Here is a 17,550-nt window from a genome sequence, read left to right as displayed (position 1 = left end):
CAATGTGTAACTTATGTCCTAAACCTTCAGTACCATCAGTACAAGTAACAAGTATGTTATCATTACAATGTGTAACGTATGTCCTCAACCTTCAGTACCATCAGTAGAAGTAACAGGTATGTTATCGTTACAATGTGTAACTTATGTCCTAAACCTTACTCAGTACCATCAGTATAAGTCACAAGTATGTTATCATTACAATGTGTAACTTATTTCCTAAACCTGCAGGACCATCAATACAAGTAACAAGTATGTTATCATTACAATGTGTAACTTATGTCCTAATCCTGAAGTATCATCAGTACAAGTAACAAGTATGTTATCATTACAATGTGTAACTTATTTCCTAAACCTGCAGGACCATCAATACAAGTAACAAGTATGTTATCATTACAATGTTTAACTTATGTCCTAAACCTGCAGTACCATCAGGACAAGTAAAGGTATGTTATCATTACAATGTGTAACTTATGTCCTAAACCTGCAGTCCCATCAGTAAAAGTAACAGGTACAATGTATGTTAGCATTACAATGTGTAACTTATGTCTTTAACCTTCCTCAGTACCATCAGTATACGTAACAGGTATGTAATCATTACAATGTGTAACGTATGTCCTAAGCCTGAAGTATCATCAGTACAAGTAACAGGTATGTTATCGTTACAATGTGTAACTTATGTCCTAAATCTGCAGTACCATCAGTACAAGTAACAAGTATGTTATCATTACACTGTGTAACTTATGTCCTACACCTTCAGTATCATCAGTACAAGTATCAAGTATGTTATCATTACAATGTGTAACTTATGTCCTAAACCTTCAGTACCATCAGTACAAGTAACAAGTATGTTATCATTACAATGTGTAACTTATGTCCTAAATCTGCAGTACCATCAGTACAAGTAACAAGTATGTCATCATTACACTGTGTAACTTATGTCCTACACCTTCAGTATCATCAGTACAAGTAACAAGTATGTTATCATTACAATGTATAACTTATGTCCTACACCTTCAGTATCATCAGTATAAGTCACAAGTATGTTATCATTACAATGTGTAACTTATGTCTTAAACCTTCAGTACCATCAGTACAAGTCACAAGTATGTTATCATTACAATGTGTAACTTATGTCTTAAACCTTCAGTACCATCAGTACAAGTCACAGGTATGTTATCATCACAATGTGTAACTTATGTCCTCAACCTTCAATACCATCAGTATAAGTCACAAGTATGTTATCATTACAATGTGTAACTTATGTCCTCAACCTTCAGTATCATCAGTACAAGTGTCAAGTATGTTATCATTACAATGTGTAACTTATGTCTTAAACCTTCAGTATCATCAGTACAAGTAACAAGTTTGTTATCATTACAATGTGTAACTTATGTCCTAAACCTTCAGTATCATCAGTACAAGTATCAAGTATGTTATCATTACAATGTGTAACTTATGTCCTAAACCTTCAGTATCATCAGTATAAGTAACAAGTATGTTATCATTACAATGTGTAACTTATGTCCTAAACCTTCAGTATCATCAGTACAAGTAACACGTATGTTATCATTACAATGTGTAACTTATGTCTAAACCTTCAGTACCATCAGTACAAGTAACAAGTATGTTATCATTACACTGTGTAACTTATGTCTTAAACCTTCAGTATCATCAGTACAAGTATCAAGTATGTTATCATTACAATGTGTAACTTATGTCCTAAACCTTCAGTATCATCAGTACAAGTATCAAGTATGTTATCATTACAATGTGTAACTTATGTCCTAAACCTTCAGTATCATCAGTATAAGTAACAAGTATGTTATCATTACAATGTGTAACTTATGTCCTAAACCTTCAGTATCATCAGTACAAGTAACACGTATGTTATCATTACAATGTGTAACTTATGTCTAAACCTTCAGTACCATCAGTACAAGTAACAAGTATGTTATCATTACACTGTGTAACTTATGTCTTAAACCTTCAGTACCATCAGTACAAGTAACAAGTATGTTATCATTACACTGTGTAACTTATGTCTTAAACCTTCAGTATCATCAGTACAAGTATCAAGTATGTTATCATTACAATGTGTAACTTATGTCCTAAACCTTCAGTATCATCAGTACAAGTATCAAGTATGTTATCATTACAATGTGTAACTTATGTCCTAAACCTTCAGTATCATCAGTACAAGTAACAAGTTTGTTATCATTACAATGTGTAACTTATGTCTTAAACCTTCAGTATCATCAGTACAAGTATCAAGTATGTTATCATTACAATGTGTAACTTATGTCCTAAACCTTCAGTATCATCAGTATAAGTAACAAGTATGTTATCATTACAATGTGTAACTTATGTCCTAAACCTTCAGTATCATCAGTACAAGTAACAAGTATGTTATCATTACAATGTGTAACTTATGTCTAAACCTTCAGTATCATCAGTACAAGTATCAAGTATGTTATCATTACAATGTGTAACTTATGTCTAAACCTTCAGTATCATCAGTAAAAGTATCAAGTATGTTATCATTACAATGTGTAACTTATGTCCTAAACCTTCAGTATCATCAGTACAAGTAACAAGTATGTTATCATCACAATGTATAACTTATGTCCTAAACCTGCAGTACCATCAGTACAAGTAACAAGTATGTTATCATTACAATGTGTAACTTATGTCTAAACCTTCAGTACCATCAGTACAAGTATCAAGTATGTTATCATTACACTGTGTAACTTATGTCCTCAACCTTCAGTATCATCAGTACAAGTATCAAGTATGGTATCATTACACTGTGTAACTTATGTCCTCAACCTTCAGTATCATCAGTACAAGTATCAAGTATGTTATCATTACACTGTGTAACTTATGTCCTCAACCTTCAGTATCATCAGTACAAGTATCAAGTATGGTATCATTACACTGTGTAACTTATGTCCTCAACCTTCAGTATCATCAGTACAAGTCACAAGTATGGTATCATTACACTGTGTAACTTATGTCCTAAACCTTCAGTATCATCAAAACAAGTAACAAGTATGTTATCATTACAATGTGTAACTTATGTCCTAAACCGTCCTCAGTACCATCAGTACAAGTAACAGGTATGTTATCATCACAATGTGTAACTTATGTCCTAAACCTTCAGTATCATCAGTACAAGTAACAAGTATGTTATCATTACAATGTGTAACTTATGTCTTAAACCTTCAGTATCATCAGTACAAGTAACAAGTATGTTATCATTACAATGTGTAACTTATGTCCTAAACCTTCAGTATCATCGGTAAAAGTAACAAGTTTGTTATCATTACAATGTGTAACTTATGTCTTAAACCTTCAGTATCATCAGTACAAGTATCAAGTATGTTATCATTACAATGTGTAACTTATGTCCTAAACCTTCAGTATCATCAGTACAAGTAACAAGTATGTTATCATTACAATGTGTAACTTATGTCTAAACCTTCAGTATCATCAGTACAAGTAACACGTATGTTATCATTACAATGTGTAACTTATGTTCTAAACCTTCAGTATCATCAGTACAAGTAACAAGTATGTTATCATTACAATGTGTAACTTATATCCTAAACCTTCAGTATCATCAGTACAAGTAACAAGTATGTTATCATTACAATGTGTAACGTATATCCTAAACCTTCAGTATCATCAGTACAAGTAACAAGTATGTTATCATTACAATGTGTAACTTATGTCTAAACCTTCAGTATCATCAGTACAAGTAACAAGTATGTTATCATTACAATGTGTAACTTATGTCCTAAACCTTCAGTATCATCAGTACAAGTAACAAGTATGTTATCATTACAATGTGTAACGGATGTCCTAAACCTTCAGTATCATCAGTACAAGTAACACGTATGTTATCATTACAATGTGTAACGTATATCCTAAACCTGCAGTATCATCAGTACAAGTAACAAGTATGTTATCATTACAATGTGTAACGTATATCCTAAACCTGCAGTATCATCAGTACAAGTAACAAGTATGTTATCATTACAATGTGTAACTTATGTCTAAACCTTCAGTATCATCAGTACAACTAACACGTATTTACCATTACAATGTGTAACGTATATCCTAAACCTGCAGTATCATCAGTACAAGTAACAAGTATGTTATCATTACAATGTTTAACTTATGTCCTAAACCTTCAGTATCATCAGTAAAAGTAACACGTATTTACCATTACAATGTGTAACGTATATCCTAAACCTGCAGTATCATCAGTACAAGTAACACGTATTATAACATTACAATGTGTAACGTATATCCTAAACCTGCAGTACCATCAGTACAAATAACACGTATTATAACATTACAATGTGTAACGTATGTCCTAAACCTGCAGTATCATCAGTACAAGTAACACGTATTATAACATTACAATGTGTAACGTATGTCCTTAACCTTCAGTATCATCAGTACAAGTAACAAGAATGTTATCATTACAATGTGTAACTTATGTCCTAAACCTTCAGTACCATCAGTATAAGTAACAAGTATGTTATCATTACAATGTGTAACTTATGTCCTAAACCTTCAGTACCATCAGTATAAGTCACAAGTATGTTATCATTACAATGTGTATCCTATGTCTGCACCTTCAGTATTATCATTACAAGTAACAAGTATGTTATCATTACAATGTGTAACTTATGTCCTAAACCTTCAGTACCATCAGTATAAGTAACAAGTATGTTATCATTACAATGTGTAACTTATGTCCCAAACCTTCAGAATCATCAGTACAAGTAACAAGTATGTTATCATTACAATGTGTAACTTATGTCCTAAACCTTCAGAATCATCAGTACAAGTAACAAGTATGTTATCATTACAATGTGTAACTTATGTCCCAAACCTTCAGAATCATCAGTACAAGTAACAAGTATGTTATCATTACAATGTGTAACTTATGTCCCAAACCTTCAGTACCATCAGTAGAAGTAACAGGTATGTTCTCATTACAATGTGTAACTTATGTCCTAAACCTGAAGTAACACCAGTACAAGTAACAAGTATGTTATCATTACAATGTGTAACTTATGTCCTTAACCTTCCTCAGTACCATCAGTATAAGTAACAAGTATGTTATCATTACAATGTGTAACTTATGTCCTAAACCTTCCTCAGTACCATCAGTACAAGTAACAGGTATGTTATCATTACAATGTGTAACTTATGTCCTTAACATTCCTCAGTACCATCAAAACAAGTAACAAGTATGTTATCATTACAATGTGTAACTTATGTCTTCAACCTTCAGTATCATCAGTATAAGTAACAAGTATGTTATCATTACAATGTGTAACTTATGTCCTAAACCTTCAGTATCATCAGTACAAGTAACACGTATGTTATCATTACAATGTGTAACTTATGTCTTCAACCTTCAGTATCATCAGTATAAGTAACAAGTATGTTATCATTACAATGTGTAACTTATGTCCTAAACCTTCAGTATCATCAGTAGAAGTAACAAGTATGTTATCATTACAATGTGTAACTTATGTCCTAAACCTTCAGTATCATCAGTACAAGTAACAAGTATGTTATCATTACAATGTGTAACTTATGTCTAAACCTTCAGTATCATCAGTACAAGTATCAAGTATGTTATCATTACAATGTGTAACTTATGTCTAAACCTTCAGTATCATCAGTAAAAGTATCAAGTATGTTATCATTACAATGTGTAACTTATGTCCTAAACCTTCAGTATCATCAGTACAAGTAACAAGTATGTTATCATCACAATGTATAACTTATGTCCTAAACCTGCAGTACCATCAGTACAAGTAACAAGTATGTTATCATTACAATGTGTAACTTATGTCTAAACCTTCAGTACCATCAGTACAAGTATCAAGTATGTTATCATTACACTGTGTAACTTATGTCCTCAACCTTCAGTATCATCAGTACAAGTATCAAGTATGGTATCATTACACTGTGTAACTTATGTCCTCAACCTTCAGTATCATCAGTACAAGTATCAAGTATGTTATCATTACACTGTGTAACTTATGTCCTCAACCTTCAGTATCATCAGTACAAGTATCAAGTATGGTATCATTACACTGTGTAACTTATGTCCTCAACCTTCAGTATCATCAGTACAAGTCACAAGTATGGTATCATTACACTGTGTAACTTATGTCCTAAACCTTCAGTATCATCAAAACAAGTAACAAGTATGTTATCATTACAATGTGTAACTTATGTCCTAAACCGTCCTCAGTACCATCAGTACAAGTAACAGGTATGTTATCATCACAATGTGTAACTTATGTCCTAAACCTTCAGTATCATCAGTACAAGTAACAAGTATGTTATCATTACAATGTGTAACTTATGTCTTAAACCTTCAGTATCATCAGTACAAGTAACAAGTATGTTATCATTACAATGTGTAACTTATGTCCTAAACCTTCAGTATCATCGGTAAAAGTAACAAGTTTGTTATCATTACAATGTGTAACTTATGTCTTAAACCTTCAGTATCATCAGTACAAGTATCAAGTATGTTATCATTACAATGTGTAACTTATGTCCTAAACCTTCAGTATCATCAGTACAAGTAACAAGTATGTTATCATTACAATGTGTAACTTATGTCTAAACCTTCAGTATCATCAGTACAAGTAACACGTATGTTATCATTACAATGTGTAACTTATGTTCTAAACCTTCAGTATCATCAGTACAAGTAACAAGTATGTTATCATTACAATGTGTAACTTATATCCTAAACCTTCAGTATCATCAGTACAAGTAACAAGTATGTTATCATTACAATGTGTAACGTATATCCTAAACCTTCAGTATCATCAGTACAAGTAACAAGTATGTTATCATTACAATGTGTAACTTATGTCTAAACCTTCAGTATCATCAGTACAAGTAACAAGTATGTTATCATTACAATGTGTAACTTATGTCCTAAACCTTCAGTATCATCAGTACAAGTAACAAGTATGTTATCATTACAATGTGTAACGGATGTCCTAAACCTTCAGTATCATCAGTACAAGTAACACGTATGTTATCATTACAATGTGTAACGTATATCCTAAACCTGCAGTATCATCAGTACAAGTAACAAGTATGTTATCATTACAATGTGTAACGTATATCCTAAACCTGCAGTATCATCAGTACAAGTAACAAGTATGTTATCATTACAATGTGTAACTTATGTCTAAACCTTCAGTATCATCAGTACAACTAACACGTATTTACCATTACAATGTGTAACGTATATCCTAAACCTGCAGTATCATCAGTACAAGTAACAAGTATGTTATCATTACAATGTTTAACTTATGTCCTAAACCTTCAGTATCATCAGTAAAAGTAACACGTATTTACCATTACAATGTGTAACGTATATCCTAAACCTGCAGTATCATCAGTACAAGTAACACGTATTATAACATTACAATGTGTAACGTATATCCTAAACCTGCAGTACCATCAGTACAAATAACACGTATTATAACATTACAATGTGTAACGTATGTCCTAAACCTGCAGTATCATCAGTACAAGTAACACGTATTATAACATTACAATGTGTAACGTATGTCCTTAACCTTCAGTATCATCAGTACAAGTAACAAGAATGTTATCATTACAATGTGTAACTTATGTCCTAAACCTTCAGTACCATCAGTATAAGTAACAAGTATGTTATCATTACAATGTGTAACTTATGTCCTAAACCTTCAGTACCATCAGTATAAGTCACAAGTATGTTATCATTACAATGTGTATCCTATGTCTGCACCTTCAGTATTATCATTACAAGTAACAAGTATGTTATCATTACAATGTGTAACTTATGTCCTAAACCTTCAGTACCATCAGTATAAGTAACAAGTATGTTATCATTACAATGTGTAACTTATGTCCCAAACCTTCAGAATCATCAGTACAAGTAACAAGTATGTTATCATTACAATGTGTAACTTATGTCCTAAACCTTCAGAATCATCAGTACAAGTAACAAGTATGTTATCATTACAATGTGTAACTTATGTCCCAAACCTTCAGAATCATCAGTACAAGTAACAAGTATGTTATCATTACAATGTGTAACTTATGTCCCAAACCTTCAGTACCATCAGTAGAAGTAACAGGTATGTTCTCATTACAATGTGTAACTTATGTCCCAAACCTTCAGAATCATCAGTACAAGTAACAAGTAGTTTAACATTACAATGTGTAACGGATGTCCTAAACCTTCAGTACCATCAGTATAAGTAACAAGTATGTTATCATTACAATGTGTAACTTATGTCCTAAACCTTCAGTACCATCAGTACAAGTAACAAGTATGTTATGATTACAATGTGTAACTTATGTCCTCAATCTTCAATACCATCAGTACAAGTAACAAGTATGTTATCATTACAATGTGTAACTTATGTCCTAAACCTTCAGTACCATCAGTATAAGTAACAAGTATGTTATCATTACAATGTGTAACTTATGTCCTAAACCTTCAGTACCATCAGTATAAGTAACAAGTATGTTATCATTACAATGTGTAACTTATGTCCTAAACCTTCAATACCATCAGTACAAGTAACAAGTATGTTATCATTACAATGTGTAACTTATGTCCTAAACCTTCAGTACCATCAGTATAAGTAACAAGTATGTTATCATTACAATGTGTAACTTATGTCCTAAACCTTCAGTATCATCAATACAAGTAACAAGTATGTTATCATTGCAATGTGTAACTTATGTCCTAAACCTTCAGTACCATCAGTACAAGTAACAAGTATGTTATCATTACAATGTGTAACTTATGTCTAAACCTTCAGTACCATCAGTACAAGTAACAAGTATGTTATCATTACAATGTGTAACTTATGTCCTAAATCTTCAGTACTATCGATCAGTACAAGTAACAAGTATGTTATCATTACAATGTGTAACTTATGTCCTCAACCTTCAGTACCATCAGTACAAGTAACAAGTATGTTATCATTACCATGTGTATCTTATGTCCTAAACCTTCAGTATCATCAATACAAGTAACACGTATGTTATCATTACAATGTGTAACTTATGTCCTAAACCTTCAGTATCATCAGTAAAAGTAACAAGTATGTTATCATTACAATGTGTAACTTATGTCCTCAACCTTCAGTATCATCAGTACAAGTAACAAGTATGTTATCATTGCAATGTGTAACTTATGTCCTCAATCTTCAGTACCATCAGTACAAGTAACAAGTATGTTATCATTACAATGTGTAACTTATGTCCTAAACCTTCAATACCATCAGTACAAGTAACAAGTATGTTATCATTACAATGTGTAACTTATGTCCTAAACCTTCAGTACCATCAGTACAAATAACAAGTATGTTATCATTACAATGTGTAACTTATGTTTTAACGATTTTGGTCTAGACTTTGCTCGTTAACCAAGGAATTATAATCGTGTGAAAGCAGTGCATTTGGAAGTTAATGTTTTCAATTAAGGTAGCGTTGTACAAAGTTGAGGTTGCAGCAACGTGAAACTTACTTTAAATTCATTGTTAAAGTTAAACGACACTTTAAGCAGTGTTGGTCAATTCGAGAGCGTTGCTTTAGGAGCAGAAAGCCATTGTACCTAGAGAGAACCACTATCCTTCGGCAGTCAATTTGTAACTAGGTTAACATGCTATATGATGTCAAATTAAGATATTTACCAAGATCATATCAAAATGAACACATAATTTATTTTGAAATATATAAAGTATGAATGACAGAACTAATTTACAAAAGGATTTAAAAAGTCTTTTTCAAGGTTTTGTTTGTTTATCTGTCCGCAAACTACAGCACTGTAATGAAGGTGTTATAGCCGAGTATCTATCTGCCTTTTGAACCAAATTTGAAGAAAAAGTAACAGTGAAACAACTGAATACTCAATTTTAGTCATGTTTAGTCACACATTATGTACTGATGCAAAAATAGTTGGTAACTTATGATATAAAACATTCTATAACATTTTATATCATTTGTTTTAAGGGCCAACACCAATAGATATGCACTATTCCTGAAATTTATTTTTGGCACCATCACCAAAAAGTTATGTACTATTGGTGATATTTATTTTAAGCACCATCACCAAATGGTTATGTACTATTGATGATATTCATTTTAAGCACCATCACCAAATGGTTATCTACTATTGATGATATTTATTTTAAGCACCATCACCAATGGTTACGTTCTATTGATGGTATTTATTTTAAGCACCATCACCAAATGGTTATCTACTATTGATGATATTTTTTTAAGCACCATCACCAAATGGTTATGTACAATTGATGATATTTATTTTAAGCACCATCACCAATGTTTACGTTCTATTGATGATATTGGCACCATCACCAAAAGATTATGTACTATGGATGATATTTATTTTAAGCACCATCACCAAATATTGATGTACTATTGATGATATCTATTTTAAGCACCATCATCAAATGGTTATGTACTATTGATGATATTTTTTTAAGCACCATCAGCAAATGTTTATATACTATTGAAAATATTCATTTTAAGCACCATCACTACATGGTTATGTACTATTGATGATATTTTTTAAGCACTATCACCAAATGGATATGTACTATACCTCATATTTACTTTAAGCGCCATCACCAAATGGTTTTTTACTATTGATGATATCTGTTTCAAGCACCATCACCAAATGGTTATCTACTAGTGATGATATTTATTTTTAGCACCATAACCAAAAGTTTATGTACTATTGGTGACATTTTTTAAGCACCATCACCAAATGATTATGTACTATTAATTATATTATATAAGCACCATCACCAAGTAGTTATGGACTATTGATGGGATTCATTTTAAGCACCATCACCAAATGAGTATGTACTATTGATGATATTTATTTTAAGCACCATCACCAAATGATTATGTACTATTGATTATATTATATAAGCATCATCACCAAATGGTTATTTACTATTGGTGATATTTAATTTAAGCACCATCACCAAATGGTTATGTACTATTGATGACATTTATTTGAAGCACCATCACCAAATGGTAATGTACTATTGATGATATTTATTTTAAACCCCATCACCAAATGGTTATTTACTATTGGTGATATTTATTTTAAGCTCCATCACCAAATGGTTATGTACTATTGATGATGTTTTTTCTAAGCACCATCACCAAATGGTTATGTACTATTGGTGATATTTATTTTAAGCACCATCACCAAATGGTAATTTACTATTGATGAAATTTATTTTAAGCACCATCACCAAATGGTTATGCACTATTGGTGATATTTATTTTAAGCACCATTAACAAATGGTTATATACTATTGATGATATTTATTTTAAGCACCATCACCAAATGGTTATGTACTATTGATGATATATATTTTAAGCACCATCACCAAATGGTTATTTGCTGTTAATGAAGGGAGTGACTGGAGTAGGCACATATCCTCCTGGTGTTACTGATTTGTTTGGATTATGGAACTCAACTAAGACAATTAATGAATTCAACCTAGAAGCCCAATCAATGACACCAAACATCCCAGGACACTATAAACCAATATCGTCAAACAACTGGACAGGTCTTTGTTTGGATAAGGTAAAAAGACAGTCCGATATAGAACGTGCATTTATGATTTTACGGGCTCTAACCATTTTTGGCTTTCTTAGCATATCTTGGTAGAACTATCTTTAACTACTTTTGATAATTTTGTCGTCATACAAGGTTGATCTCTATGTCCAAATTTAGCATATTGAAGGGAAAAAATACAAAAGTAACATACTGCTCTTAAAACGAGGAATTGTAGTTATAATTCTTTTTTTTGAGTTCACTACGATCATCAAAGATTGTACTGTTGTCTGCTTATATCCTTCACCGTAAGAGCATCTAAATCACTTAAGTGCATGAATAGACATACAAGGCAAACTAAATAATGTATTTCTACACTTTTTCCATTAACGAAAAACTAGGATGTCAATTTGGCAAGAATATAACATTTTTTTGAATGGTTTCACAATTTAATGTTGAATAATACAAAAAATGTTATTCTTGCTGTTTACATTTTTTACCAATGCACAACCCTTTATAGACAATTTTACAGTAAAACGTTAACAATACATAACAACTTCAGCCAATTTATATATGTATACTATAATGATATGCATCACTGCTTTCAAAAATTGACCAGTAAATGTATTCTATCAAACAAGGGGTACAATCAAAATACACACACCGGAAGTTACAGTTGAACTCGCCGCTTGAAAGGTTAGTAGTTGCATTTTCTTGTTTATATCAATCAAATTTTGATTAATAAGTTGGCACACCGAATGTCGGATAGTATGTAGTTTTAAAATGCACAATTGTGTTTTGCTAGAAAGCGTGCAGTTATTGCAAACACTTCGACACAGTTCCAAATTTTCGACGGATAACTGTGTCGAAGTGTTAGCATTAACTGCACGCTTTCAAGCAAGGATAATTGTGTATTTCAAAACTAGATAGTATCCGAATTTGGTGCACTACCTTATTTATTTTATTTTTTTATATATAAACAAGTAAATACGACTACTTACCTTTCAAGCGGTCTGCTCGACTGTTACTTCCGGTATTTGTATATCCATCAAGTGATGTTGATTGTACCCCTTATCAAATAAAAATGACAAATTGCTGACGTGACAGTATTTTATTGATAATCATTTTTATAAGACTGAGCTGGACTTTTAGAAATGTGATAACCAATGGAACATCGAAGTGTCCTCTTAATGAGCTTACAAACTCTGTCTGACCGACAAAATGTCAAACAAAAAATCATTTTTCAAGACAGAACTATTATGATTTTTTGGTTGAATATATAGTTGAAGAGTTAAAATTTCTCTTTCGGTCAAACAAACGCTAAAACAGTTTGGAACAGACTGAGCTTACCCTTTCTTATTTGAATAAAATGATAGAAAATCAAGTAAAAAAAAAAGAATCGACACATATTACAGGTGAGGGTATCCATATACAAAAATGGTGTAGAGAAAGCTTTCATGTTGTTCAATGCTACAGGAGCAGATAAGATGAGTTGGTTTACACCTAGCAGAATCATAGATTCGTCATGGGTGGATTTACAATCTTCAACTAAACAGTACTTCGCAATGTCTCAGTAAGTATCAATACATTTGATATGGTTTCAATTTATCAGATACTAAAGTATGTGTAAGCGTAATGTTACACCTGTATATAATGCATGATGCATTTTGGTTTTATATCCTGATACTTAGTGTCTGTGCATATATAAAACTGTGTTTTAAACTTATATAGCTCAGACCTTTATAAAATCCTTGCTGGAAAAGAGCTGAATGAAGCAAGCTTGAGCATAATGTTTGTTATTACTGGCTCCCTTTATACATACAGCACTTATAGATGTATTTTTGTTTTAATTATACTTTGGGTAGAATCAGTGCCCATGGGCATATAACATTTCATGAAAACTTTAGTTTCTATATATTTTTGACCTTACAGTATTCCTTAAGACAGCCATAGCTTCTGATTTGTTGTATCTGACCTTTTCCCATTCTAAAAGTAAATAATGCAATGTCTTGTACTCTTCATGTTTGTTTCACTATAAATCAATTTTCTAACTGTTCTAAATATAGGTCGTTTGATTCATCACTTTTTAGCTCACCTGGCCCGAAGGGCCAAGTGAGCTTTTCCCATCACTTTGCGTCCGGCGTCCGTCGTCGTCCGTCGTCCGGCGTCCGTCGTCGTTGTTAACTTTTACAAAAATCTTCTCCTCTGAAACTACTGGGCCAAATTAAACCAAACTTGGCCACTATCATTATTGGGGTATCTAGTTTAAAAAATGTGTCCGGTGACCCGGCCAACTAACCAAGATGGCCGCCATGGCTAAAAATAGAACATAGGGGTAAAATGCAGTTTTTGGCTTATAACTCAAAAACCAAAGCATTTAGAGGAAATCTGACATGGGGTAAAAATGTTTATCAGGGCAAGATCTATCTGCCCTGAAATTTTCAGATGAATCGGTCAACCCGTTGCTGGGTTGCTGCCCCTGAATTGGTAATTTTGTGGAAATTTTGCAGTTTTTGGTTATTATCTTGAATATTATTATAGATAGAGATAAACTGTAAACAGCAATAATGTTTAGCAAAGTAAGATCTACAAATAAGTCAACATGACCAAAATGGTCAGTTGACCCGTTTAGGAGTTATTGCCCTTTATAGTCAATTTTTAACCATTTTTCGTAAATTAAAGTAATCTTTTACAAAAATCTTCTCCTCTGAAACTACTTGGCCAAATTAATCCAAACTTGGCCACAATCATCATTGGGGTATCTAGTTTAAAAAATGTGTGGCGTGACCTAGTCAACCAACCAAGATGGCAGCCACGGCTAAAAATAGAACATAGGGGTAAACTGCAGTTTTTGGCTTATAACTCAAAAACCAAAGCATTTAGAGGAAATCTGACATGGGGTAAAAATGTTTATCAGGTCAAAATCTATCTGCCCTGAAATTTTCAGATGAATCGGTCAACCCGTTGTTGGGTTGCTGCCCCTGAATTGGTAATTTTGTGGAAATTTTGCAGTTTTTGGTTATTATCTTGAATATTATTATAGATAAAGATAAACTGTAAACAGCAATAATGTTTAGTAAAGTAGGATTTACAAATAAGTCAACATGACCGAAATGGTCAGTTGACCCGTTTAGGAGTTATTGCCCTTTATAGTCAATTTTTAACCATTTTTCGTAAATCTTAGTTATCTTTTACAAAAATCTTCTTCTCTGAAACTACTGGGCCAAATTGAACCAAACTTGGCCACAATCATCATTGGGGTATCTAGTTTAATAAATGTGTGGCGTGACCCTGTCAACCAACCAAGATGGCCGCCACGGCAAAAAATAGAACATAGGGGTAAAATGCAGTTTTTGGCTTATAACTCAAAAACCAAAGCATTTAGAGGAAATCCGACAAGGGTAAAAATGTTTATCAGGTCTAGATCTATCTGCCCTGAAATTTTCAGATGAATCGGTCAACCCGTTGTTGGGTTGCTGCCCCTGAATTGGTAATTTTGTGGAAATTTTGCAGTTTTTGGTTATTATCTTGAATATTATTATAGATAGAGATAAACTGTAAACAGCAATAATGTTTAGTAAAGTAGGATTTACAAATAAGTCAACATGACCGAAATGGTCAGTTGACCCGTTTAGGAGTTATTGCCCTTTATAGTCAATTTTTAACCATTTTTCGTAAATCTTAGTTATCTTTTACAAAAATCTTCTCCTCTGAAACTACTGGGCCAAATTAATCCAGACTTGGCAATCATCATCTTTGGGGTATCTTGTTTTAAAAATGTGTCCGGTGACCCGACTTTCAAATCAAGATGGCCACCACAGCTAAAAATAGAACATAGGGGTAAAATGCAGTTTTTGGCTTATAACTCAAAAACCAAAGCATTTAGAGCAAATCCAACACGGGGTAAAATTATTACTCAGATCAAGATCTATCTGCCCTATAATTTTTAGATGAATCTGACAACCCGTTGTTGGGTTGCTGCCCCTGAATCGGTAATTTTAAGGAAATTTTGCTGTTTTTGGTTATTATCTTAAATTTTATTATAGATAGAGATAAACTGTAAACAGCAATTATGTTCAGCAAAGTAAGATTTACAAATAAGTCAACATGACCGAAATTGTCAATTGACCCCCTAAGGAGTTATTGTCCTTTATAGTCAATTTTTAACAATTTTCATAAAATTTGTAAATTTTTATTAACATTTTCCACTGAAACTACTGGGCCAAGTTCATTATAGATAGAGATAAATGTAAGCAGCAAGACTAGTAAAGTGAGATTTACAAACACATCACCATCACCAAAACACAATTTTGTCATGAATCCATCTGCTTCCTTTGTTTAATATTCACATAGACCAAGGTGAGCGACACAGGCTCTTTGGAGCCTCTAGTTTATATAAATTGTCTGAAATGTACATTCCACAACAAGGTTGCAATAAATACCACATTAGAACCTATGAGAGATCTTTATTTCTAAAGCATTTAAAGTAAGATTTAAAACATAATCCCCAGTACAATAAAAGAAAAATAATTTCCGTTTATTTTATTTTGCAAATGTTTGAATTATCAATGAAAACAATAACCATTTCAGAGATCCAGATTTCCTCAGAGAATTCTATGCTAGTCAGAATGCTGATAAATCCAAATGTGATTCAACTGGATGGATGTTTATATCGACAGCAAACAGATGCTTTTTTGAAACAAACAAGAAACCAGCTTTCTATTATGCTCCAGGGCAGTCCTCAGCTAATTGGGTATATAGTGAGTCTTTATCAATTATATAACCAATACAATCGGCAAATACTATATATTATTTCTGTTTTGTTCAAACATCGTTGTAAATATAATGGAATTTGATACGACTGTCATACATGTGAAAGATTTAGCGCTATAAAACTAGGTACAATCCACCATTTTCTACAATTGAAAATCCCTGTACCAAGTCAGAAATAAGACAAATGTGGTCCATTCGTTTGATACGTATTATCATTCGATTTTGCCATTTGAATAGGAACTGTCTGTTTTGAATTATCCTCTGAGTTTAGTACTTTTGTGATTACACTTTTTAGTTAGCACTGAATCTTTTTAGGGCATACTTTCTTACAAACTCCAGCTATCTTACGTATAAAATTGAGAATGGAAATGGGCAACATGTCAAAGAGATAACAACCCGACCATGCATGGAACAGCAGAAGGTTATCAACAGGTCTTTAATTCAGCGAGAAACTCCAGCACCCGGAGGCGTTCTTCAGCTAGCCCCTTAAGAAATATATATACTAATTCAGTAATAATAACGCCATAATAAACTCCAAATTGTACACAAGAAACTAGAATTAAAAATAATACAAGACTAACAAAGGTCAGAGGCTCCTGACTTGGGACAGGCGCAAAAATGCGGCGGAGTTGAACATGTTTATGAGATCTCAACCCTACCCCTATACCTCTAGCCAATGTAGAAAAGTAAACGCACAACAATACGCACAGTAAAATTCAGTTCAAGAGAAGTTCGAGTCCAATGTCAAAAGATGAAACCAAAGAAAATAAACAAAATGACAATAATATTAAAGTAACAACAGACTACTAGCAGTTAACTGACAGGCCAGCTCAATACTTCAATTAAACTGATAGAAAGATATGTCTTCATCATATGAATATCAGGCACAATCCCTCCCGCTAGGGGTTAAGTATCATACCATCATAACATATATGAGAAGAACATAACCCGTGTCATGCCAACAACTGGTTTTAAAATAAATGTGTTTAGTTCTGATGTAAAGACCCTATAATTGAATCAATATTGAAGCTAAAATATGCAATCTGTAATGACCTGACAACAGTATCGTAACTATATCCCTTCTAAATAAGTCTTTGCATTTATGTCTACATTTTCCCCTA

At 32.5% G+C, this 17,550-nt stretch overlaps 1 protein-coding gene across 1 annotated transcript in view; it reads left to right on the top strand.

Annotated features, from left to right (window-relative positions):
• Window positions 1–17,550, top strand: part of LOC134723872 (uncharacterized) — a 103,424-nt gene that overhangs the window by 50,071 nt on the left and 35,803 nt on the right. The window contains exons 11-13 of the mRNA XM_063587411.1: window positions 11,478–11,686; window positions 13,072–13,229; window positions 16,247–16,416. Coding sequence (XP_063443481.1) covers window positions 11,478–11,686; window positions 13,072–13,229; window positions 16,247–16,416 — 537 coding nt within the window. The remainder of the gene's footprint in view (window positions 1–11,477; window positions 11,687–13,071; window positions 13,230–16,246; window positions 16,417–17,550) is intronic.

The sequence above is a fragment of the Mytilus trossulus genome, chromosome 6 (assembly GCF_036588685.1).
Source record: "Mytilus trossulus isolate FHL-02 chromosome 6, PNRI_Mtr1.1.1.hap1, whole genome shotgun sequence".
NCBI lineage: Eukaryota > Metazoa > Mollusca > Bivalvia > Mytilida > Mytilidae > Mytilus > Mytilus trossulus.
The sequence above is the reverse complement of the archived record's forward strand: the minus strand, read 5'-3'. Positions and strand labels throughout refer to the sequence as shown.